The 27,147-nt window shown below is 34.4% G+C and overlaps 1 protein-coding gene across 1 annotated transcript in view; it reads right to left on the bottom strand.

Annotated features, from left to right (window-relative positions):
* The window catches only part of Ptpn22 (protein tyrosine phosphatase non-receptor type 22), a 51,632-nt gene that overhangs the window by 8,589 nt on the left and 15,896 nt on the right, over positions 1-27,147 (bottom strand). The window contains exons 11-18 of the mRNA XM_076861561.1: positions 24,319-24,405; positions 10,349-10,425; positions 9,385-10,211; positions 7,559-7,642; positions 6,848-6,978; positions 5,736-5,763; positions 1,730-1,810; positions 1,268-1,383 (exon numbers count right to left, since the gene is read on the bottom strand). Of these exons, the coding sequence (XP_076717676.1) occupies positions 1,268-1,383; positions 1,730-1,810; positions 5,736-5,763; positions 6,848-6,978; positions 7,559-7,642; positions 9,385-10,211; positions 10,349-10,425; positions 24,319-24,405 (1,431 nt within the window). The remainder of the gene's footprint in view (positions 1-1,267; positions 1,384-1,729; positions 1,811-5,735; positions 5,764-6,847; positions 6,979-7,558; positions 7,643-9,384; positions 10,212-10,348; positions 10,426-24,318; positions 24,406-27,147) is intronic.

Genomic DNA, 27,147 nt, shown 5'->3' with positions numbered 1-27,147 from the left:
GGCGAGTGAATTACCGCTTGAGCTACATCCCCAGCCCTTCATTTGTTTTCTTTGAAATATCTGAGCATGTATTTTTTTACCCATTTTTATTTTAGGGTTATTATTCTCTGTTAATTTCTAGCAACTCTTTTTTTAATGTTTATTTTTTAGTTGTAGTTGGACACAATACCTTTATTTATTTATTTTTATGGGGTGCTCTGGGTTGAACCCAGGGCCTTGCACATGCTAGGCAATCACTCTATTGCTGAGCCACAACCCCAGTCCTTTAGCAGCTCTCTCTTTTTTTTTTTTTTTTAACTCTAAACTAACTTTTTTTTTTAACTATAAACTATTAAAAAAAAAAAACTTTATGGGTTTTATGCCAATTGCAAGTATATTTTTCTCCAATTTGTTCTTTGTCTTTTGTTTTTAAGGTGATTTTTTGGGGGGAGACAATGCAGAATTTTGTGTTTTATTTGGTTGAATTTATATGTCTTTTTCTTCATAGCTTCTGGTTTATTAATCCCAATTATAAAGGTCATTAATACTCCAGGAATCTTTCCAAGGAATCTTTCCAAGTTATTTTTTTAAGTACCTCTATAAGTTGGGAGTTTTGTGTTTATTTGCTTGCTTGCTTGTTTTTTAAAATTTAAATCCTTTAGCAATCTAGAATTTATTCTGGTGTAGATGTGAGTTAAATATCCTGCCTTTTTTCCCCCTAGGTAGTTGTTTATTTATTTAATGCAACCACAATTATTAAACCATCCATCCTTATCCTCTGATTTGGGATATGCCTTCATCATAGACTAATTCCTACATATATCTTTATCTATTCTCTTTCTATTCTGTTGGTGCTTCTTTTCATACACCAATATCAGACTATTTTAATTACTGAGACTTTACAATATTTTAATATCTAGTAAGGATACTCTCCTTTCATTATATTTATTTATTTATTTCCTTGCTTGCTTATTTGCAGTTTTCTGACTATTCTTGGTTTTCCTTCCTCTACCCATATGAACTTTAGAATCAGTTTGTCTAGTTCCAGTAGTAAAGAAGTTGGTAGTTTCATTAAACATCTCTAAAATTTATTAATCAGCTTTAGGGAGAAATAAATTCTCAAAATGTTTTTTTTCTTCATTTTGGCTTCTTTTAATTTTGATTATCATGAGATAAACAGTTTTAGTAAAGAGGTTTAATCTAATTTTCTATCTAAATGCTGGGGAAGAGAGAAACCTTTAGTAAGGAAAGCTTCTGGCATGTTTCCTAAATCTCCAATCTTCTTTACCTTACTCCTTGTGAAGCTTTTTCCTGAAGTCTTCAATGTTTGTTTTGAAGATGTTGAATTTTTCATTGTTTCAGGACAGCTAGTAGCATAAGTTTCTACAGATTTGGCCAGCATACCTTGAACAAAGATAAAAGGGGGGAAAATGTTTTGTTACATAGTTTCTTAAGCTTTTAGGATATACATAGATATATATTCAGATATACTCAGTAATTCTTGACTTTCTTTGGCTTTATTTTTACTATATATTGTGGGCTTTAGAAAATGTGTTCTTTTAGCTCAGTGGAAGAGCATTTGCCTACCCTGTATGAGGCACCTGGGTTTGATACCCAGCACTGCAGAAAAAAATAATATTTATTCCTTTATCTTATTTAATCATTCTTTGTTGTTTTCCATTTGGTCTTTATTAACCTTTTAACATTCTCACTTTTGCAACCTTTTTGGAAAGGAAGTACTGCAACTTACAATCTTCATCAGCAAGAATGAAGGATTCTAAGGTTCTTTCTGGGAGTGGAGGTGGTGAGGGAGAAGAATCTTGATGGAAATCTATAATGAGAAAAGTATACAACAAAACAAAACTATCAGCTAAAAGTCTTAATGTCAAGACCTTTTTTGGCTAAGCCAGGCACAGGCACGGTGGCACAAGCCTGTATTCCCCACAGCTCATGAGGCTGAGGCAGGAGGAGCGTAAATTCAAAGCCAGCCTCAGAAAAAGCAAAGTGCTAAGCAACTCAGTGAGACCCTGTCTCTAAATAAAATACAAAATAGGGCTGGGGATGGGCTCAGTGATCCAGTGCCCCTGAGTTCAATTCCCTGTACCCATCCCCACAAAAAAGAAAGACTTTTGGCTTTGTTTAACTTTTATAATTAATTAACCAGAACCTCAAGACTTTGTTCTCCTCTCTCTTTAGCCAATATGTCTATGATTCATCAAAAACTTATAGCTCACTTGCAGATGAATTCTTCCAAAGAAATTGAAACTGAATTTAATCAAGCTTCTAATCCTAACTCGTATTTGATAGGGAAATCCAGGAAATAGAGGAACATATTAAATAAAATCTGAAAGTACATTTAGTCAGATTCAGAATTTTAAGCAGTTTTTAGTATAAAGCCACTCCCTTCAAGAAATACATGAGAAAATATAAAAAGGAAAGAAATGTTAAAGATTTTAAAAATACTTAGGTAATATATAAACCCAATGCAATGTATAGACTTTGTTTGAATCCAGATTCAAATAAATCAACATAGAAAGACATTTGAGACAAGTGGAGAAAACTGACAGTTTCAATGTTTTATAATATTAAGAAATTACTATTAACCCAAAATAAGTAATAATAATATTATTATGGTAGGTTTAAAATATATTTAGAATTCTCCGTAATAAAGAATTTTAAATAACAGCTATTTTCCCATGATGTAAACTCCTAAAGATTCAGATGATGTTCCATTGACATAAGCTTCTCATTGTTATTGTTAATATTATGTGCCTGGGTTCGAGCCCCAGTGGAACCATAACTAATAGGAAGTTCTCACTTTTGAGGCTGAGATTGTGGCTCAGCAGTAGAGTGCTCATCTAGCACGTGCGAGGCCCTGGGTTTGATCCTCAGCACCACATAAAAGTAAAGTAAAGGTATTGTGTCCAACTACTTCTAAAAAATAAATATTGTAAAAAAGCATTATGTGAATACCTTTGAAAATGAAAGTACAGTTAAGTACCATTGTTTCACCTGTCATTGGTCACTGGAATTTTTTTCAGGTCTTTGAATTTGTCTATTAAGCAAGTTTTTTTGTTTATTTCTCTATGCTGGGTAATATGTAAAAGTACAATACTTATTTCCAGCACCTAATATAATAACTGGCATATATAGGCATTTAATAAATATTTGATAAAGTAGTTTATCATTTAGTTTGCTATTAGGAAATATTCTGAAAACTATAGCTGTCAACTATATCTGCTAGAATATATTAAAAATATCCTAGCAGATATCTTCCTAAAATACAATTTCATCTGAATACTCCACTGATGAAGGATTCACAGTATTGATTATTTACTGCATTAACACTGAATTTCTAGCAGGGTACAGTGGCACATCCTTGTAATCCCAGAATCTCAGGAGACTGAAGCAGGAGGATTATAACTTTGAGGCCAGCCTGGGCAATTTAGCAAGACCCTTTCTCAACATAAAAAATTTAAAAGGACTGGGAATGTAGCTCAGTAGTAGTGAGTTCCTGGGTTAAATCCCCAGTACTGCAATTAAAAAAACAACAGCACAAAACTAAATTCCTCTGGCTATCTTTGTGTATGTGGTAAAATATACATAAGATTTACCATTAGTACATTCACAGTATTGTGCAACTAACACCACTAATTCCAGAACATTTCCTTTACTTCCAAAAGGAAATTCTGTACCCATTAAGTAATTACCCTTTATTCCCTCTTTCCCCTAGCCCTTGGTAAACTCTGATCTGCTTTGTGCTTTATATATTTGCCTGTTATAGAGATTTCATCCAACTAGCTTTCAGGTCATTCAAATCTTGTTAAACTGCCCAGGCTGGCTGGCCTCTAACTTGTAATTCTTCTACCTCAGTCTTCTAAGTAGCTGGGATTACAAATGTGTACCACTGCTCCCAAAAAGTTAAAGAGTTAAATGAGCAGAAATAATTTTTGAGACTTGCATTATTAATGATGGTAAAATCTATATAATGGAATGCTACTAATTTTTTAACTAAATTTATTTATAAATTTATAAGTAAATTTATAAATAAAAATCTCCAGTTTCATTCATGTTGTCACAAGAATTTTATCTTTATTATGGCTGAATAGTATCCCATTGTGTATACGAGCCATATTTAACTTATCCATTCATAAGTGGATGGACACTTAGTTTGTTTTATGTTTCTGTTTCTTAGCTATTGTGCATAATGCTGCAATGAACATGAGAGGGCAGATATTTAACATACTGATTTCATTTTCTTTGGATAAAGATCCAGTAGTGGGATTGCTGGGATATATGGTATTCTAACTTAAATTTTTAGGAACTTTCAAAATGTTTTCACTAATGGCTGTGCTAATTTACATTCCCACCAATCTCCCATTCTGTAGGTTATCATATCACTCTGATGGTTGTTTCCTTTGCTGTACAGAATACTTTTATTTGATGTAATCCTATTTATTTTTGCCTTTCTATGTTTTTGGAGTCTTGTCCAAAGAAATCCTTGCCTATTCCAATGTCCTGAAGCATTTTCCCTGTGTTTTTTCTAGTAGTTTCATAGTTTCAAGTCATACATTTAAGTCTTTAATTTATTTTGAATTGATTTCTGTAACTGGAGAGAGATAGGAGTCTAGTTTCATTTCTGTACATGTGGGTTTCTGATATAGTTTGGATATGAGATGTGCCCCCAAAGCTCCTGTTTTAATGCAGGAATACTTGGAGTTTATGTAAAGTGACTGGATTGTGAGAATAGTTTACAATCAAACTAACTGGGTGGCAACTATAGGCAAGGGGGCATGACTGGAGCAGGTAGGTCACTTAGGGTATACCCTGGAAGGGTTCATCTTCCCTGAGGCCCGTTATCCTTTTTCTCTCTGCTTTCTGGCCACTTTAGTAGAGCAGCATTCCCTTCACCACACCCTTTCACCACAATGTTCTGCCTCACCTTGAGCCCAGAGTAACTGAGTTGGTCCACCAGAAGCTCAACCTCTGAAACTGTGAACTAAGATATTTACTAACGTTCCCAGCACCATTTATTAAAAATACCATCATTTTTCCAATTCATATTTATAGCATCTTTGTTGAAAATCAGTAGATGAATGAGTTTTCTTCTAAGATAATCTATTATTTTCTTCTGGACTATGTGTCTGTTTTTACTGTCAATATTATGCCATTTGGATTACTATAATTTTGCAGCATATTTTTTAGTATATTTTGAAGTTAGGTAGTATAATGCCTTTTGCTTTGTTTTTTTTTTTTCGATTTATTAAATTATTCTAATTGTTATATATGACGGCAGAATGCAATTCATTTCATATAGAGAGAGCACAATTTTTCAAGTCTCTGTTTATACACAAACTATTTTCACACCATTTGTGTCTTCATACATGTTCTTAGGGAAATGATGTCTAACTCATTCCACTGTCTTTCCTACTCCCATTCCCCTTCCCTTTCATTCCCTTCCCTTGCTTTGTTCTTTTTGCTCAAGAGTGCTTTGGTTATTCAATTCTAAAAGATCCTATCTGAAATATGTTTTTAAAAGATTATATAAGGAACAGAATGCTAAAATCCATCTTCAACTTGCCCACAACAAAACAAACGTTGTAGTTTGAGAAAACCAGAAATAAATCAATAAATTAGCAGAGGTTACTATGAGAACAATGAGACCTCCTGAGGTAAATTACTCTAAACTTAATGAATTGTTCTTACAGTATAAATACCAGGGCTAAATATCATATACAACCAAAAGAAATTTTTACCTGATTTGGGACTCTGGAGCTTTACGTTCTAAAAGAACAAAAGAAAAGTGAAAGAAATATATACACACACACATACATACACATATATATGTATATATATGTATATACATTATACATTTATTCAAAGCAATAAATGGCATTTCTGTAAATTATTTTTCAAAATATATCTATAGAGGTGAAATGTAGACCAAATTTTTCCTAATTCATAAGTGTGCTTCAGTATACAGTTTTATATAAAATTTTACTTTTTTTTTTCTTATATTACATGGCAATTAGTCAAACATTGATCCCCCTCTGACTTATTTTTTTCCTACCAAAACACTTTCTTGAAAATTTACTTGGAAGTAAGTTGTTGAAATTGTAGTCACTTCATGACATTAGAAAAGGAGTGATTGTTCTTTACTCTGAGAGTTAAGATAAAGACCATTACTTGTGTACATATTATTAACATTAATAACAACAGTTACTGGTACATTAAAATTATAATTTAAGAGGTATAAAATATTTTACCTATCATTTAATGGTAGGAACTTTTAAGTGTTTAGTTACTTTTTTTTATTTTTGCAAATTTAATATTGTTGGTTCAAAGAATATACAGAAATACATAGCAGGTGTAGTTTTTTTCTTCCAGATGCAGGAAACATATTCCAAAAGGTCTATCTTAAATAATATGTACACATGTCATTTTAAAAATTAGTCTTTGTAATGTTATCAAAACTAACATGATACAAACTATGAAAAAGCTACCATCATATAAAATATTTCTTTGCCTTAACTTTAAGAACCAGCCCAAATGTTTCTTCTTTCACTGTCTTCTTGATCACTTCCAACCTGAAAGTATCTTCTATGCTTTGAATCTCCTTATCTTTTACAGAACATTGATCATATTTATCTTGCTATAATAAATATAGATAAGATGAAGACTTATGTATACATCCTGTATCTCAACTTCAAGTTTCTTAAGGTCAATAATTGTGTCTTTCACATTTTCTTATTCCCCACATCCTCTAGAACATTGTATGTAGTGTCTACTTAAGAGAATGATAGGTGCATGGAATGAAATTATAGTCTGTTCAATCTACATGAACCAAATCAGAAAAAAAGTTATTGACCTTGCTTGGCCTAAGTCTCACAGAGTCATCAAGTGTCTTTGATTCAGATGTTCCACTCCACTCCAGTGAGGTTCCAATTTTTACCTTCACAGTTGGAGATGAGGATATGGGAGCACTCGTTGAGAATTCGCCTAGAAGAAAGTGAATATGGCCCAATTCTTAGGAGTGGTGCTCTTCTTTGAGAAATCAAATGTTTTGCTGGGTGTCAAGGCACACACCTATAATCCCAGTGGCTGAGAGTTGAGGCAGGAAAATTGTAAGTTTGAGGCCATTCTCAGCAAATTAGCAAAGCGATAAGCAACTTAGTGAAACCCTATCTCAAAAATTCAAAAGGACTGGAAATGGATTGGAGTTGTGGCTCAGTGGTAGAGTGCTTGCCTAGCATATGAGCGGCACTGGGTTCAATTCTCGGCACCACACATAAATAAATAAAATAAAGGTCCGTAGACAACTAAATATATATATATATATATATATATATATATATATATATATATTTAATATATATTATATTTAATATATAAATATATATATATATATATTTTTTTTTAAAGGGGATGGGGAGGCTGGGGATGTAGCTTGGTGGCAAAGCACCCTGAGGTTCAATCCCAGGAACAGCAACAACAAAATGTTGCTCATCAGTAGTACACAGAACACTGAAGAGAACTTAAGAAGTAGCACCATATTATATACTTATTCAACTGTACTCACCTGCTTCCTCTACTACAATAAAAGACTCAGGTGTCCGTTCAGGAAGTGGAGGGGGGATTTCATCATCCATTCTAGGAAAAGTTGCTATCCAAAATGTCAGAAATACAATCACAAGTTTTAATAAGAACAATCCAAAGGAAATTCTTACATTATAACCTAATGCTAAACATAAATTTAATAGAATTTATATTTAAATTCCATTAAAGCACTAAGTTACTATCTAGCTGGTATTTATTCACTCAAGGATAAAAGCAGCAGAACAAATTTGTCTTTAGGTGCAAACCCAGGAAGTTTTTACTTATTCAAATTTTTTTTATTCTAAAAGCCCAAAAGTATTTTTGATTGAGTCACTAAGAATTAGGATGCTTTGGACTGGTTTCTGCATAACTCTTTCCTCTTTTTCTTTTCTTTTTTATATTGAATACATAATAAAGTAAGCACTTTGACAAGCTGAAGTTTCTGTTATACAGCAGATAAAATTATAAAGATTTTAGTATGCCTTCTTTATTCCACACAAAATCCCAAGAATATGGATGTTTTTCCTTTTATTTCTTTTTTACAAAACAAAGGTTTTACAGAAAATTTTAAATTCTATTATAAGAAACTGCCACCAGATGGCATATGTGTCAATGTTGCTACAATCCTTGAAAATAAGGATTTTTTTTTTTTTTTTTTTTTAATGATTATGATGCTCTGAGAAATCTTAGGTATTTTGGTTGTGTAGAAAAAGAAGATACGCTTAAATTATAAAACAAGATCAAAGTATATAAAGTAATCAAAGAAGAAACTTCCTAGAATTCAGATAAAATATTTTTGCAACAAAACTACAAATAATCTACACATCTATCTATAGAGAAACACTGTACATGGGCTGGGAGTGTAGCTCAGAGGTCAAGCCCTTGTCTGGCATACATCAGGACTTGGGTTTCATTCCTGGGACCAACGAAAAGAAATTATACAATAAAGGATGTTATAAAACAAAACTTTTTCTCTACTAAGTAGAATGTTCTTAGTAAATTATTTGATGGTATGTTTAAGAGAATTAAAATTACTCTTTACTTTCCCTCACCTGCTTTCACATCAAATTATTATAACCTGAGCTGGAGATATAGCTCAGTGGTGAAAAACACGCATAGCATGCCTGAGGCTCTGGTTTCAATCCCTAGCCCCTCAAAGTAATAATTATAACAGTTTCTTAGCAGGATCTTCACTTCTACTTTCAGATGAATCCATTAAACAATATATATAATATGCAGAATCCAGAATTGTAAAACATAAAATATGAAAGTAAAGGTGTGTCCTAAGATAAAAGTTTTACACAAAATACCAAGCAGATATTCTCATCTATTAAGTTATTACAAAAGGGCAGGAAATCAGGTCCTCCCCTTTCAACTCCTGCAGGAAAAGAATTGAATGCTTTAACAGTATGTTAAACTCATTAGAGCAATATGATTGTGCAACACAACTTTCGGATGACATGTGATACTGCTGATCAGATATTTTCCACTGTTCTTTGGAAGCTGTTTATATTAACTGTGGGCCTTTGATAAACATTTCTAGGAATGAGGATTGCCTCCTTCAGGAGTTCTCTTGTTGACTCAGATCCTTTATTAGATCTGAGTGCCTTCTCTACCACCTGTTTCACGGAATACTACATTTGATATTGTTTTCAGCTTATCACATTGTTAAAATACTCTGGAGTTTAGTTCTTTAAAGATGAGAAGAAGAAAAAGAAGCAGAGGAAGAGATGGGATGAGAAGAAACCAAATATTCTGTAGAGCAAAGTGAAATCTAACAGGCTACAAAAACTTTAAAAAGTAACTTACCCACTGTGATTGCTTCTTGTTTCAGTGATGGAGAAGAATTGGTCAGAGGATTCAATGCCAAAGAATCATATGAATTATAATAAGAAAAAAGGGTTGAAGAGGATGTTGGCAATGAAGAAGAAGGCAAAACAGTTACATCTTGCTTTTCAGGTAAATCAAGGGACATTTTAGAGTCAGAACTACTTGGAGGCAATGATGAAAAATAAGGATCTTCCACCAAAGACATATAAGAACAGACACCAAATGCACTGGAGTCATGCTGATTTTCATTAGAGGCATTACACATTTGGTGCTTAGAGTTATGTGGCAGTGAATAATTCAGTTCTTCTGAAGAAACGTGCATCACTCTTTGAGACTGTAATTTGACAAGATGAGAATCATGAGGTTGAGTTTCCAAATATGAAAAGGTTTCCTGAATGTTCAACTCCTTGCTTTTTCTCTGCTGTGTGAATTCAAAGGGAGTTGATTTGGTCCGTGTTATTGGCCCCTTTGAATTAAAACCCCTTCCTTCTGCATTTACAGGCTTAGAATTAGAATAAGCCCCAAACAAACTGGAGCTGAAGTCCAAACTTTGATGCTTGTGAAGGGGTTCCCCAACTATTGGTAATGGCTCAGTCTGCCATTTCGTGGTTGTGTTGTCAGCATTTTTGTTACAATCATAATTTAACTCCAAAAAGTCAAAAGAAGGGCTTGACTTAGCAGAGTGCAAAGTAAAATCTTTTGCACTTATTTCAGAAGCCCTAAAGTTGAAGGAAGAAGCTTCTGCAATTCCTTCCCTTGTCCTTTGTTTGCTCTGCTGTTTCATCATTTTCTCTTCTTTTATGGTGCTGGAAAAAAAAAAAAAAAAAAAGAGTAATGACAATACCATGCCTCAAAGAGGGCTTTTCCCAATGTAACAATGAAGTACAAGCATGATATTCTTCTCCCAATTAGTCAACATTTGGGTATGTAAAATTGTACTCACCATTCTGGAAAATTAGGGAAACAAGAATTTGTTTGTTGAGTAAGATTTTGTTCAGGAATGAAGTACACTGCTTGAGTCTTCAAAAGAAATAAATCAGAGATGGTTTTTTAGTAAGGCCATGTCCATGAAATATTTTAACATTTAGAGGACCAAGAAGTAATTTTTCAGAAAATACAAAAATCTAATTCATGAAAGATTTAGATGAGCTTCTGAAATATTGAACCCAGCAAAAACTTGTTCATATACTGAGATTAAAAGTATCAGAATAGGTCTGGGATTGTGGTTCAGTGGTAGAGTGCTTGCCTAGAACATATGAGGTACTGGGTCTGATTCTCAGCACCACATTAAAAAAAATGAATAAATAAAGGTATAAAATAAATTTTTTAAAAAAATATTAGATAAAGGATGAATTTACTAATAGCATCATCTTTTCAAACACGGGAGTTTTAAAATGTTCTTAGGGGTAACTTCAATCTTTAGAACATTCTAATTTCAGAAATTTTAGCATGTCAATCAATTAATAGGTATTTATTAGGTCCCTGCATCTATCTCATCTTGTTTACTCTTCCTTCTCATTTGCTCCAGGTATAATGGTCTGCTTGCCATTCTTCACATGCCAAATTTGTTTCCAGTCCAATGCTTTTTTACACTTAGTATTCCCTCTGATTTTTACACTCTTCTTCCAGATTTTGCATGGTTGCCTCTTTCTAAGTCATTGGATCTCTGCTTAAATGTCATCTGCATAAGGAAATTGTCCCTGAATACTCAAACTAGAGTCATATCCCCATACCTATGTAGCCACTCTCAATCTTTATTTTGTTTTGTTTTTAGAAATTAAGAAATTTGTTACTGGGGCTAGGATTGTGACTCAGTGGTAGAGCGCTCGCCTAGCACGTGCGAGGCCCTGGGTTCGATCCTCAGCACCACATTAAAAAAATAAATAAAATAAAGATACTGTGTCCAACTACAACTAAAAAATAAATATTTTTTAAAAAAGAAAAATTTGTTACTGTGATTCATGGACTCTTAAGGTACCATTGATTAGAAAGTATATGCTGATTTCATGGATGGAGTTAGAGAATGTCATGCTAAGTGAAGTACACTAATCCCAAAAAAACAAAGGCCAAATGTTTTCTTTGATATGTGGATGCTAATCCATAATGGGGGCAGGGCATGGGATGAGTAGAGGAACTTTGGATGGGCCAAAGAGAGGTGGGGCATGGGGTAGGAAAGATGGTGGAATGAGATAGACATCATTACCCTAGTTACATGTATGATTGCACAAACGGTGTGACCCTACTTTAGGTACAACCAGAGAAGTCAAAAAGTGTGCTCCATTTGTGTACAATGAACCAAAAAGCACTCTGCTGTCATGTATAACTGATTAGAATAAATAATAAAGTATATGCTGATTTCAGACATGTGAAAATGTAAAAAAAAAAAAAAAAATACTACTTGCTATGGGTTTGTGTCACCTCAAAAGGTATGATGAAAGCTAACCCATGATATCTGTGAACATAATCTTATTTGGAAATAAGGTCTAAACAGATTGTAATTAGTTAAGATGAGATCTGATACAGGCAAAGATTGGAGTATGTTATCTAATAGATAATGAATGCAAAGGATTGCCAACAAACAGAGAAACAAGGAAAATGCAAGAAAGACTCTTCCCCTAGAGCTGTTAGAGCCTAGTTCTGATGACACCTAGATTTCAGATTTCTAGCCTCCATAACCATTAGAAAATAAATCTCTGTTGTTTTAAGTGCCTCCTATTTGTAATACTTATTACACCAGCCCTAGCAAACTATTATAGACACTTTCATACTCACTTTTAATAATGTATAGAAAGACCAAATTGAAGATTGGCAAGGAAATAGAGGACTTGAAAAACACTGTAAGCTAAAGAGACATAACAAACATATATAGAACACTCGCACCCAACAGCAGCAGAATACATATTCTTCTCAAGTTCAGAGAACATTCTCCTGGATAGGCCATATGCTAGACCACAAAACAAGTTTCAACACATTTTTAAAAGACTGCAATCATACTTAATCACAATGAAATGAAACAAAACTAGAAATAACACAAGGAAAACCTGAAAATTCAATATTAACACAATTAATGGATTAAACAAGAAATCTCAAAGAAATTAGAAAATACCTGAGACAAATGAGAACAAAAAGACTAAAACTAAAGTTATAAAAAACAGTGAAATCAGTGCTAAAAGAAAAACTTAACAGCTGTAACTGAATATATTAAAATAGAAAGATCCCAAATCTATAGCCTAACTTTTATAAGGAACTAGAAAAAGAAAATTAAATCAAACCAAAGCTAGCAGAAAGAAGGAAATAGTGAAGATTAAAGTGGGAGATAAATGAAATGAAGGCTAGGAAAAGACAGAGAACAAATCTAAAAGTTTGTTCTTTGAAAAGATAAACTAAATTGTCAAACTTTTAGATAGTTTGGCTAAGGGGAAAAAAAGACTCAAATTACTAAAAGTCAGAAATGAAAATGTGGACATTACTACCACTTTTACAGTAATAAAAAGAATTATAAGAGAATGTGATGAACACTTGTACATCAACACATTGGATAACCTAGATAAAAATGGGTTTGCCAATCTACCAAAACTAAAGAAAAATTGAAAATCTGAATAGACCTACAACCTACAACCTCCCAACAAAGAAAAGTCTAGTAGCAAAAGGCTTCTACCAAACTTTAATTAACACCAATCCTCCACAAATTCTTTCAAAAAATTGAATAGAAAAGCACCTGTCCTAACTCATTCTATGAATTTAGTATTTGCCTGTTACCAAAGCCAGACAAGAGATACTACAAGAAAAAGAAAATTACAAGCCAGGTACAGTGGCATATCCCAGTAATTCCATCAACTCAGGAGGTTGAGGCAGTGTCAGCAATTTAGCAAAATTCTGTCTCAAAAAAGAAAATTTAAAAGGGTTGTGGAAAGCTCAGTACAATCCCCAGTATTGAAAAAAATAGTATCCTTTATGAATATTGATGTTAAAGTCCTCAACAAAATATTAGCAAACCAAACTCAACTGCATAATTTAAGGATTATACACCATCACCAAGTGGTATAAACTCAACTGCATAATTTAAGGATTATACACCATCACCAAGTGGTATTTATTCTCAAAGCAAGGATAGTTCAACATGAAGAATTGATATAATTCATCACAATAATAAGATAAAAGGAAAAAACCCACATGATCATCTCAATCGATGCAGAAAAATCTAAGATAAAAATACTTGTCAAACCAGGAATATAAGAAAACTTCCTGGACTTGAGATGTAGCTCAGTGGTAGAGTGTTTGCCTATAATGTATGAAGCTTTGGGTTTGATCCCCAGTGATGCAGGAAAAAAAAAAAAGGAAACTTTCTCAACACTATTAATATCATAAACAAAAATGCACAGCTAACAATATATTCAATGATGGAAGACTCAAATCTTTACAAGCCCTAAGAACAGAAGCAAGACAAGGGTGTCAGTTTTTCCACCTATATTCAACATAGTATTGAAGTTGTAGAGTTCTAAAGTTCTAGCCTAAGCAATTACAAAAGAAAAAAAGATGAAAGGCATCCAAATTGGAAAAAAGGAAGTAAAATTATCTTTATTTTCAGATACGATCTTCTGTCAGGAGGATTACACCAAAAACCTGCTAGGGGTGGGTGGGAAGAATAGAGGTATTTTGGACTAGGTGGAAATTTAGGGAAGGGAGGGGTCATGGGGACAGGAATCAGACATTATTACCCTATGTGTATATATGGTTACATGACCTGTGTAACTCTACATCAGTACAACCAGACAAATGAAAAGTTATGCTCCATTTATGTATGATGTGTCAAACAAAATGCATTCCACTGTCACATATAACTAATTAGAACAAATTAAAAAAAAATTTTTTAAACCTGCTAGAGCTAATAAATTCAGTAAATTTTTCAGGATATAATATCAATGTTGCATTTCTATATGTACTAGCAATGAACCATATGAAAAGAACATTAAGAAAATAATTCTATATATGACATAAAATAAGATACTTAGGTATAAATTTAACCAAGGAGGCAAAAAACGTGTACACTGAAAACTAGAAGGCATTGCTGAATGAAATTAAACAAAATATAAATATATATTCCATGTTCATAGAGTAGAAGCCTTTACACTCTTAAGGTAACAGTATTACCTAAAGTAATCTATGGGGTCATTGCAATGCTTATCAAAAGCCCAGTGGCAAGGTTTAAGAACTCATATTTCCTCATTTCAGAATTTGCTACAAATCTACAGTAATTAAAACACTGTGGGCCAGCCATGGTAGTACATGCCTAAGGCAGAAGGATTAGAGGCCAACCTGAGCAACATGGCAGGACTCCAACTCTTTAAAAAAAAAAATACCAAAACAGTGTGGTATTGTTGTAGGATGGACTATAAACCAATGTAATAGAACACAGAGCCTAGAAATAAACCCTTAATTATGTGGGCAAATGATTTTCAACAAAGGTGCCAAAATCATTCAATGGAGTATAAATGGTTCTAAGAAAACTAGATATCCAAAAGAATGAGGTACCTTCAAAATATACAAAAGCATATCCAAGAATTAACATGAAATTTATCAAAGACAATTATGTATGGCATGTACATCTCTGTAAGAGTTAAAATGTTAAAACTGGAATCTTTTTTACATGATAGATTTGACCATGATTTCTTGTATATGACACCAAAAGCACAGCAACAAAAGAAAAATAGACAAATTTAACTTCATCAAAATTTAAAACTTTCATGTATCAAAGGATACAATCAAGCTGAGTGCAAGGGTGCATGCCTATAATTTCTACAATTTGGGAGATTTGAGGCAGGAGGATCACGAGGTAAAGGCCAGCCCCAGCAACTTAGTGAGACCTTGTCTCAAAAAATAAAAAGGGCTGAGGATGTAGCTAGGTGATAGAACACCACTTGGTTCAACCCCCAGTACCACATTAAAAAAAAAAAAAAAAAAAAAGGAAAAATGATTGGAAAGAGGGGCTCACAACAGAGTAAAAAGGCAACCCACAGAATAGGAGACAATATCTGTAAATCAAATATATGATTCAGGGTTAATAGCCAGAATAGAGTACTCCTGAAAGTCAACAACAACAAAATAAAAACCCGATTCAAAAATGCATAAAAGACTTGAAGGGATTTTTTTAAGAGATATTTTTCCAAGAAGACATGCAGCAGAGGATGCAGTTTAGTAGTGGAGTGCTTGCCTATAAGACCCTGGGTTCAACCCCCAGAACTAAAAGGGAAAGAATCAGTGTATTTCATGTGAATTACCAAGAAGATATACAGATGCACAATAAGCATACAAAAGATGCTTAATATCACTAATCATTAGGAAAATGCAAGTCAAAACTACAATAAGATACTACTTCACTCCCATTAGGATGGCTATCATACAAAAGAAGGTGAAAAAAAAAAAACAGAAAATACCAAGTATTGGTATAACCACTTTGTAAAGTAGTAATAGAGATTCCTCAGAAGACTAGGAATGGGCCCACCATATGACCCAGCTATCCCCTCTTTGGTATTTATCCAAAAGAACTAAAATCAGAGGCTGGAGTTGTAGCTCAGTGGTGGGCTGCTTGCCTTGCATGTGTTAAGGTACTGGGTTTAATCCTCAGAACCACATAAAGATAAATAAAGGTATTGTGTCTATCTACAACCAAAATTTTTTTAAAAAAACTTACTATATACTATAGTGATATGTGCATACCAATGTTTGTTTATAGCACAACAATTCACAGCAGCCAAGTTATAGGAACAGCCTAGGTATCCCTCAGTAGACAATTGGATAAAGAAAATGTGGTATATATATACAATGGAGTTATATTCAGCCACAAAGAAGAACGGAATTGTGTCATTTGCCAGTAAATGGATGGAACTGGAGAATATCATGCTAAGTGAAATAAGCCAGAAACAGAAAATAAAGGGTAAAATGTTTTCTCTTAAATTTGGAAGCTAGAGAAAAATAAAAAAAATTTTAAAAGGTGAGTGGGGTCTCACGAAAATAAAAGGGAGAACTGTGGGATAGAGGAAGGGGGAGCAAAGGGGAGGGAGGAGGGATGGAAAAGGGAAGGAACAGCAGAATGAAATTAACCAAAACTATGTCATGTGCATGTATAAACATATCGCAATGAATTCTATTTTTATGTATAACTATATTGCACCAATTTTAAAAATACCAAGTATTGGCAAGGATATAGAGAAAGCATAAAGTTTGTGTACTACTAGAGGAAATGTAAATGGTACAACTTCTGTGAAGAACAGTATGGTGGTTCCCCAAAAAACTAAACATAAAATTACCATATGATCCAAAAATTCCACTTCTGAGAATTGAAAGCAGGGACATGAGATATTTGTACACCCATGTTTATAGCAGAATTACTCATAACTGCCAAAATATGAAAGCAACTCAGCTGTTCATCAATGGATGAATGGATAAATAAAATGTGGTAAACAATGTAATATTGTTCAATCTTAATGAGAAAAGAAATTATGACACGCGTGGACATGACATTAGGCCATGTGAAGTAAGCCAGACACAAAGGTAAAGTTCATTCCTTTTAGATACCTAAAGTAGTTGAATTCATAGAGATAGAAAGTAGAATTTTGGCCAGGTTTGGCCTATAATCCTTGTGGTTCAGGAAGCTGAGGCAGGAGTATGACAAATTCAAGGCCAGCCTCAGCAAACTTAGTGAGACTCTGTCTCAAAATAAAAAATAAAAGGAGGATCAGGGATGTAGCTCAATGGTAAAGCACTCTTAGGTTCAATTCCTAACACACATACTCCAAAAAAGAATGTAGAATATTGGTTTCTAAGAGCTAGTGGGAAGGGAGAATGGGCAGGTATTGTGTACAGAGTTTCTGTTTAGGATGATGAGAAAATTCTGGAAGTAAAGAGTGATGATGGTCACACAAATTGTAAATGTATTTGATACTATTGTACTGTACGTTTAAAAATGGAAAATTGAAATGATGTATTTACCCCAATAAAAATATTAATTAGAAAATGTCTCCTTTTCCATTTCCTTGTGTACAAACTATATAAAATTGAAGTTAATTCTTCCTTAAACATTTGGTAGAATTCTCTGATGAAACTTGTGAACCTGGAGATTTCTTCTTGGAGAGTTTTTAAATTATAATTTAATTATTAAGAACTATTCAAGTTATGTCATTTTGAGTGAGTTATGGTAGATTGTATTTTTCAAGGAAGTAAGCCATTTTGTCCAACTTTTCAAATATCTGTGTGTACAGATGTTATACTATTCTTTTATTATCCTTTTGGTATCTGCAGGATCTATACTGATAGCTCCCATATCACTTCTGGTATTGGTAATTGTTATTATTTCCCTTTTTATCTTTGTCAGTCTTAGAGGTTTATCAATTTTATTGATGTTTTCAAAGATTCACTTATTTCTCCATTTTGGGGGGTTTACTGATCCTCTCCATTATTTTTCTTTTTGTTATGTTATCAATTTCATTGATTTCTGCCCACCATTATTTACCTTTTTCTATATTCTTGAAATGAGAGTTTAGATTATTGAGTTGAAACTTTTAAAAAATATATTTTTAGTTATAGATGGACAAAATACCTTTATTTATTTTTATGTGGTGCTGAAGACCAAACCCTGTGCCCCATATATGCTAGACAAGTACTGTACTTCTTTTTTTTTTAATATTTAATCACAGTACCTTTATTTCACTCATTTATTTTTTACGTGGTACTGAGGATCGAACCCAGGGTCCTGCACGTGCAAGACGAGCGCTCTACTGCTGAGCCACAACCCCAGCCCCAAGTACTGTACTTCTAAGCCACAACCTCAGCCCAAATTGAAACTTTTATTAGTTTCTAATATGCACAAATCCCAGTGACTCGGGAGGGTGAGGTATGAAGATTGCATATTTGAGGCCAGCCTAGGCAACTGTCTAGACCCTGTCTCTAAAAGAATTAGAAGGGCTAAGATGTAACTCAGTGGCACAGTGCCCCTAGGTTCAATCCCCAGTACTGAAAAACAATTTTTTTTAATAAAACATAAATTTCCCTCAGTACTGTTGGAGCTCTATCCTATAAATTTTGATATGTTGTATTTTCATTTTTGCCCAATTCAAAGTGTCTTTTTCGAAAATTTCTGGCCAGGCACTGTGGCTCACTCCTGTAATCCCGGTAGCTCAGGAGGCTAAGGCAGGAGGATTGCAAGTTCAAAGCCAGCCTCAGCAATAATAGCAAGGTGCTGAGCAACTCAGTGAGACCCTATCTCTAATAAAATACAAAAAAGGGCTGGGGATGTGGCTCAGTGATTGAATGCCCCTGAGTTCAATTTCTGGTACCCACCCCCAGTTTTTTTTCCTGAAGACTTCCTCTTTTATCACTATTTGAGGAGGCATCCTGGGAGTGTGCCTTTGACCTGTAACATACCATACCATATCTCTATGAGAAAAGAGAAAGGCAAGCTGCAACAGCCACACTTCTGGATGTCCGTGACTTCTGCACCACTGTCCAGCTCTACAAAAATAACACTCTATGCCACCATAGTAAGGCTAACTTTTTTCATTTGGTTCCTGGGATTAAACCCAGGGGTGTTAACCACTGAGCCACATCCCCAGGCCTGTAGAGATGGCCTGGCTAAGTTGTCCAGGCTGGCCTGCAATTGCTGCAGTCCTCCTTGAGTCTCTCCTGAGTCTCTGGAGATTACAGGCTTGAGCCACCATTCCCAGCCTGGCCTTAACTAATTCTTCAGATGAAAATAAGACCAGCTTGTTGAATGAAAGGGTCAGGAGTAGAGGATAGAGAAAATCCTGTTCTCAGGGACCCTACTCTGCTCCCCACCATCCAAACAGGACAGGCTGGAGTGAAAAGGGAATTAGTTTCCCCTAGAGGCATTATGACTGGGTACCCTGCTGTGACACCTAACTCTAGCCTATTTTCTACATGCCTAATTTCTAGCAGTCAATTGTTTTGGCATTAACGTTCCAATTTGGGGGAATTTCCAGTCCTAACCCTTCAGCTACAAAGGGAATTCATGGTTTTTACAAATTTTAGATGTTCTCTGGGTTCCCATGTGCCTTTGAGTCTGGTTACCCCAAAGGGGGCTAGGAATGTTTGGACCTGGGACCTGCCAGAGGTTTAGCCATTGCTGAGATTTGCATGGGAAGATTGCTCAGTGCTAGGTCCAAGGGTGGGAGGCATCTGCCAAGGGAGAAATGCTGTTTTGTCCCCAGCTATTTCTTTTCAGGGTGCTGGGGATGCATTTCTACACCTACACCTCACATGCTAGGTAAGTGCTTTCTGTGTGAGCTATGTCCCCAGTCCTGTACATTTTTTGAGATCCTGACAGGTTATCTAGGCTCTCTGCACTTGATTTATCTTCCAACCTCAGACAAGTAGTTGGCATTACAGTCATGTGCTACAACCCAGCTGAACATCATCTTTAATAAACTGTTTTCTTGAAACAAAACAAAAAGACTTCCTCTTTAGCCCAAAGGATTATTAAAAGGGTGTGGTTTGGTTTCCAAATGTTTGGCTGTTCTCTTGGTATTGTCCTGTTACTGATTTCTAGTTTGATTCCACTGTGGTCAGAGTATACATTCTCTGTAATTCCAATTTTTTTAAATTTTTGATATTTGTTTTATGACTCAGGATATTGTCTATGTTCAAGGGGCACTTTAAAAGAATGTTAATTTTTGTATTGTTGAATGAAATATTCTATGAGTACTAATTTGATCCTATCAGTTGATGATTTTCTATCTAATTGTTCTATCAATTATGGAGGGGGGGTTATTGAAATCTCTAATTATCTGTGTGGTTTCTCTTTTTTAAATATTTTATTAGTTATTAATGGACCTTTATTTATTTATTTGTTTATATGCAGTGCTGAGAATTGAACCCAGTGCCTCACGCATGCAAGGCAAGCGCTCTACCACTGAGCTACAACCCTAGCCCCCCTTGTGATTTCTCTTTTGCTCCTTTTTCTTTACATATTTTGTTGCAGCTCTGTTGTTTGGTCCATAACATTTAGGTCTACTACATCTTTTTTTTTGGACTGCCCTTTTTTTTTTTTTTTTAATCATTATATAATGTCTTTTCCTGTCTCAATAATGACTTTTTTGGCTTTGGACTACTTTATCTGATATTAATACAGCTATTCCTGCTTTCCTTTGACTTATGTTTATATGATATATCCTTTTCCTAACCCTTTCAATCAACCTCTATATTCAAAGTGAGTTTCTCATAGATAGCATATTTTTATTCACTCTGCAGCAAATATAAATTGGTGTATTTAGACCATTTATATTTAATGTAATTATTGATGTAATTCGGTTTAATTCTGACATTTTATTTTGGTTTTCTATTTGTCTTCTGTTTCTCATTTCTCTCTCTCTTTTTTTTTTTCCTTGAATTTTTTTCCTTTCCTGAATCTTTCAGAATTTTATTTAATTTACCCGTAGTGGTTTTTTTCTTTTTCTTTTTCTTTTGTTTTGTTTGGGTACTAGGGATTGAACTCAGGGGCACTTGACCACTGAGCCAGATCTCTAGCCCTATATTTTGTATTTTTTAAATTTAGAGACAGGATCTCACTGAGTTGCTTAGCACCTCACTTTTGCTGAGGCTGGCTTTGAACTCACAATCCTCCTGCCTCAGCCTCCCAAGCTGCTGGGATTACAGGCATGTGCCACCAACACACGTCTAAATCAATCAGGATCACTCCAGGTGAATTTGGGCTGACTAAATACACAGACACAGAAAGTACATTTTTCTTTGGGATTATTCAGCAAAGCCTCTCTGCTTTGGCTCCCACAAGGGAGGCGAGGGAGGCAGACAAAAGAGGAGGAGGATGTTCTGAAGCCCCTTCCTATTGAGGGGAAGACACAAAGAGGAGGGGTCAGGTTTCGGGGTTGAGTCTAGCTTCCTGATGTCTTGTGGTGAGCAGATTGACTTACATCTTGGAAGGTCACACCCAACTCTGGTGCTATGTGGATTAAAAGGCAGAGCTATGTGGATTAAAAGGCAGAGCGAGTGAAAAGGACATATAACGTGCACATCCCAGTTAGAGAGGCAGTGTCAGTCCAGTCCACTCATGTACTCATGCTCATAGTTCACACACACACAGCCCACGGTTGGCTCACAACATGCCTACCTGTAGAGTGTGTGTATCTCTTTCTTTCTTTCTGTGTTGTTAGTGATTGAATTCAGGGTCTTCCTTGTGCTAGGTAAGAACTCTTATCACAGAGCTATACCCCCAGCCTGTATCTCTTTATATAGACTTTTTAGTGGTGGCTCTAGTTATTTCTTATATTACATGTATTATTTATGTTATATAATATGCAATGTTATATGTAAGTGTGCTTGTATATACAGATATAGATATAAAATCAGTTTACTGGTGTTATCACTGTACCAGTTCAAGTATAGAAATCTCTCCTTTACCTTTCCTGCTACTATAATATAATCATCTTAAACATTTCTCCTAAGATATTTCAAACCATATCAGACAGCATTATATTTTTGTTTCAGTTGTCAATTGGCATTTGGCCAAATTGTAATAGTTTTATCTTAGAACTTCAACTAAAAAATCCTTTGTACATTTTAAAATATTCTCAAAATCTAACAATATAAGGAACTGATCAACAAAATAAAGGGACAACCTATATGAAATGGAAGGAAATATTTGTAAACCATAAATCTGATAAAGGGTTAATATTTAAAACATACAAGAAATTCATAAAACTTAATAAGAAGAAAACAACCTGATTTAAAAATTTGTAAAGGACACGGAAAGGTGATTCTCAAAAAAACATTCAAATGGCCAACAGGTATATAAAAAATGTTCAACTTGCAAATTAAAACCAGAATGAGGTATCTTCTCATGCTCCTTAGGATGCTATTACCAGAAAGACAACAGCTGGGGTATAGCACAGTGGTGTATGCACAAGGCCATGGGTTCAATTGCTAGCACCCAGGGCAGAAGGAAAGATGAGAGAAGAAGTATTGGCAAGGATATGGAAAAAAGGGAACACTTATGTGTTGGTGGGAATGCAAACTAGTACATTTATTATAGAAAACAATATGAATATTCCTCAAAAAGTTAAAAATAGAACTACCATATGATCTGAGTATATCTAAAGGAATTGAAATCAGTATACTGAATAGATGTTTGCACTCCTTAGGGTTTTTTTGCAGCATTATTTACAATAGCCAAGATATGAATTTATCCTAAATGTCCATCAATGGATGAATAAACAAAATATGCTCATGTGCATATTTTCTGCCTGAAAAAGAAGAAAATTCTATCATTTGTGATGGAGACAGAAATACTGCATAATGTCACATGTGGAGTCTAAAAAAGTCAAACTCATAAAAGTAGACAGCACAATGTTGATTACCAGAGACTGGGGAAAGGGAGGTATTGTAGGGATGCTGGTCAATGGATATGAAATTTCAGTTAGAGAAGATGAATAAATACAAGATGGTGAATATAGTTAATTACAATATGTTGTATACTTAAAAATTGCTAAGAGCATAGATTTTTAAAGGTTCTCACCACAAAAAAATGATAGGTCTGTTAATTAGCTTAAGTTAGTCATTCCACTATGTGTACATGTATTAAAACATCATGTTGTACACCACAAATGCAGAGAATTTTTATTGAACAATTTTTCAAACTTAAAATTTTTGATGGGAATCTATAAACAAAATAAGACTAGTGTGGCCATGACTTCATTTTATATTTGTCACTTATACTTCTAACTTGCCAACAACTGTCTAAAACATGGGATCAGAATATATGTTTGCCCTGAGTAAGTAAACTGTTTTCTAATTTTAGCTGAAAACTGTAAATAATAAGTTAACCAAAAGATTAATTTTCTGCAAATCAAAACCACCCTAAGATACCATCTCACTCCAGTAAGATTGGCAGCCATTCTGAAGTCAAACAACAACAAGTGCTGGCGAGGATGTGGGGAAAAGGGTACTCTTGTACATTGCTGGTGGGACTGCAAATTGGTGCGGCCAATTTGGAAAGCAGTATGGAGATTCCTTGGAAAGCTGGGAATGGAACCACCATTTGACCCAGCTATTGCCCTTCTCGGACTATTCCCTGAAGACCTCAAAAGAGCGTACTACAGGGATACTGCCACATCGATGTTCATAGCAGCACAATTCACAATAGCTAGACTGTGGACCCAACCCCGATGCCCCTCAATAGATGAATGGATAAAAAAAATGTGGCATTTATACACAATGGAGTACTATGCAGCACTAAGAAATGACAAAATCATGGAATTTGCAGGGAAATGGATGGCATTAGAGCAGATTATGCTAAGTGAAGCTAGCCAATCCCTAAAAAACAAATGCCAAATGTCTTCTTTGATATAATGAGAGCAACTAAGAACAGAGCAGGAAGGAAGAGCAGGAGGAAAAGATTAACATTAAACAGAGTCATGAAGTGGGAGGGAAAGGGAGAGAATAGGGAAATTGCATGGAAATGGAAGGAGACCCTCATTGTTATACAAAATTACATATAAGAGGTTGTGAGGGGAATGGGAAAAAAATAAGGAGAGAAATGAATTACAGTAGATGGGGTAGAGAGAGAAGATGGGAGGGGAGGGGAGGGGGGATAGTAGAGGATAGGAAAGGTAGCAGAATACAACAGTTACTATTATGGTATTATGTAAAAATGTGGATGTGTAACCGATGTGATTCTGCAATCTTTGTAATGCTTTGAATAACCAATTAAAAAAAGATTAATTTTCTAAGTTCTTTCACCTCAAATTAGTTTTTCCTTCACTGGAGATTTTCAGTGCAGCCCTATGCACACCTGATACTCTAATTTAGTTGAGTGTAAATAGATAAATCATACAACTAACCTGAAAATGGAAAAAAAAATTACAAAGTATCCAAGTTAAACTTTACCTCTCTCCCAGAGTATTTATCTCCAATGGCATCCAGGTGTCTCTTAAATAATTCTACCACAGCATTGTAGACCAGTTCATACTGTTCCTGAAGAGCATCATAAACCAGAACAAATGAAGAAAACCAAAAATCTTGGTGAACTACAGAACAAGATTTCAGGAATATAAATACCCATCAAATATCAATATGGCAGACCTGAGAGGACCACCCAACATAATTTATTAAACTTAATAACAATACCTTATGTTTATGTAGTCCATTTCAGATTTCAAAGCACATTTAGGCTACTAGAAATAGCTGAATATTTTACATCATTTTAGCTAATGTACAAGATCTTATGGCATATTTCTTTTATGTTTTAACCCCACTTTCTTATCTTTCCTTCCATTGTCATTCCTTCCATTATCATTCCTCTAATTCTGTTTTCTTTGCTCACAATTAAAAAATTTATTTCATCCTAGATGCATTTCATGTAAGCCACCTTTACTTTTCTGGAAAAAGGTAGATAATAGTTGGCATCCAGAGAGAGAGAGAGAGAGAGAGAGCGAGAGAGCGCTAAAATATGTCTTATCTAACTTGACAATTGCTCTGTGAAGCAGGTAGATTATTATGCCTATTTACAGACCGTTTGTCCAAGGTCATTCAGAAGTAATTTCTAGAACTTGGTTTAAAACCTGAATCAAGTTGCTGAAACTTTATCCTAGTAGAAATATCAAAGAAAAATAAATGTGTGAATAAGTCTTGGAAATTTGTGATTATAAAAGGATACCCATAGAGAAATGACACCTCTACTATTATAAGGTTTATGGATTTTCACTACTGAGTGTTTTCCTTTATGTCTACTCAACTACTTTCTCTGATATATTACACAATCCCACTTAAATAAAAAAAAAAAAAAAACTTTTTCTAGAGGTACTTTTAGCAGGAAAACAATGTAGGGTCTTATATTACCAGCACAGTTATGGTACATTCTTAATTTTTTTTAAGAGAGAAAAATCAAACAGGAAATACTCATCTGGCTACACTGCCATTTTGTGGTTCAAGTAATGTCAGAAAAAGCAGCTATCACTGTTAAGATATTTGTTCAGTGAGTCATTGATAATGCCAAAATTTGAGGGCTTTTCAGCTGTCTCTAACTCTTGAAAGTAGGGTCTGGACTTAGTGAGACCCTGTCTCAAAATAAAAAATAAAAAGGGCTGGAATATGGCTCCATGGTTAAGTGCCCCTGGGTTCAATCTCTGATAACACACACACACACACACACACACACACACACACAGTAGACCTGGAGTAGAATTTTTGTAAAATGGGGTATGATTTTATTAATTTAGTATTACAACTGGGTTGCATACTTCCTGTATTTTTATGGATCACCCTTCTTTCAAGTCTGACAGCACCAAACCAGCTAATGCTTTCATTTCACATAAACTTTCCCCTCATAGGTTGATTGTAGAAAACACCTACAGTCAACACGTAAAAAAATAATTTTTTTCCACAAGCTATTAGTGGAAAGCCTGTGTGGGTCCAACAAATAGTTTTTTTCCTTCATATTTTCCCTTCAGTTCACAACTTCTAGATTAAAATTTCTAAACTGCCATTGTCAGTTGTTTTATCTTTAAATTTAGGTGCAACTTCATTTATAAGTGCTTGAAACACTTTGGGGTCTTCCTACTTCAAAGTAAACAATTATGTAAAAACAAAAAACCCTGGCATATACTAAACATCAATAAATAATTGATGAGTGAAAGAGTAAATGCTAAATTCCATCTTAAAGATGGAGACCACTTAGAAATTACTGATAGAGATTCATGAGTGAAATTAATATTTAGTCTATGAAAGATTTGAGCTAGGAAGAGATCCTAATAGAGTAAACAAGCATGGGTAATCTGAGGGAGGGTTTAAAGATACATAATATAGTATGATTGCAATTATTTTTTTAAGTATGCATACACTAAGGACTAGAAAAACTATAGAAAATGGTAACTATCTCTAGATTTTATATATATATATATATATATATATATATATATATATATATATATATATAAAATTATTATTATTATTTATTTTTTGTACTGGGGATTGAACCCAGGGACACTGAAGCCATATCCCCAGTCATTTTCTACTTTTTTTTCATGTTTATTTTTTAGTTGTAAGTGGACATAATAACTTTATTTCATTTTTATGTGGTGCTGAGGATTGAACCCAGTGCCTCACGTGTGCTAGGTGAGCACTTTACTACTGAGCCACAACCTCAGTTCCCCTTTTCTACTTTTTATTGTGAGACAAAGTCTCACTAAATTGCTGAGGCTGGCCTTTAACTTATGATCTTCCTGTCTCAGCTTCCAGATAGTAAATCCAATGGGGACTATAGACATATTCCACTGTACCCTGCCAGAATATGATTGATTTTAATCTGAATTTTTGTGGTTTCCTAAAATGAACATTTAAACAGTTTAAATGTTACTACCTTCTAAACTAGAAATTATGATTCCCGGGCTGGGGATGTGGCTCAAGCAGTAGCGGGCTCGCTTGCCATGCTGGCGGCCCGGGTTCGATCCTCAGCACCACATACAAACAAAGATGTTGTGTCCGCTGAAAACTAAAAAATGAATATTAAAATTCTCTCTCTCTCTCTTTAAAAAAAAACAACCCTTTATATACCTCACAGTCCCCACCAGCTATTAAAAAAAAAAAAAATTATGATTCCCTGCTTTTCTATCATTTCAGAGATTACTACAAAATTTCTAGTTGACATGAAAGTCCCTTAATACATTCTTAATAAGAAATATAATATTGGCTTCTTAACATTTTCCAAAACGACAGTTA

Source organism: Callospermophilus lateralis, chromosome 7 (genome assembly GCF_048772815.1).
Source record: "Callospermophilus lateralis isolate mCalLat2 chromosome 7, mCalLat2.hap1, whole genome shotgun sequence".
Lineage (NCBI taxonomy): Eukaryota > Metazoa > Chordata > Mammalia > Rodentia > Sciuridae > Callospermophilus > Callospermophilus lateralis.
The sequence above is the reverse complement of the archived record's forward strand: the minus strand, read 5'-3'. Positions and strand labels throughout refer to the sequence as shown.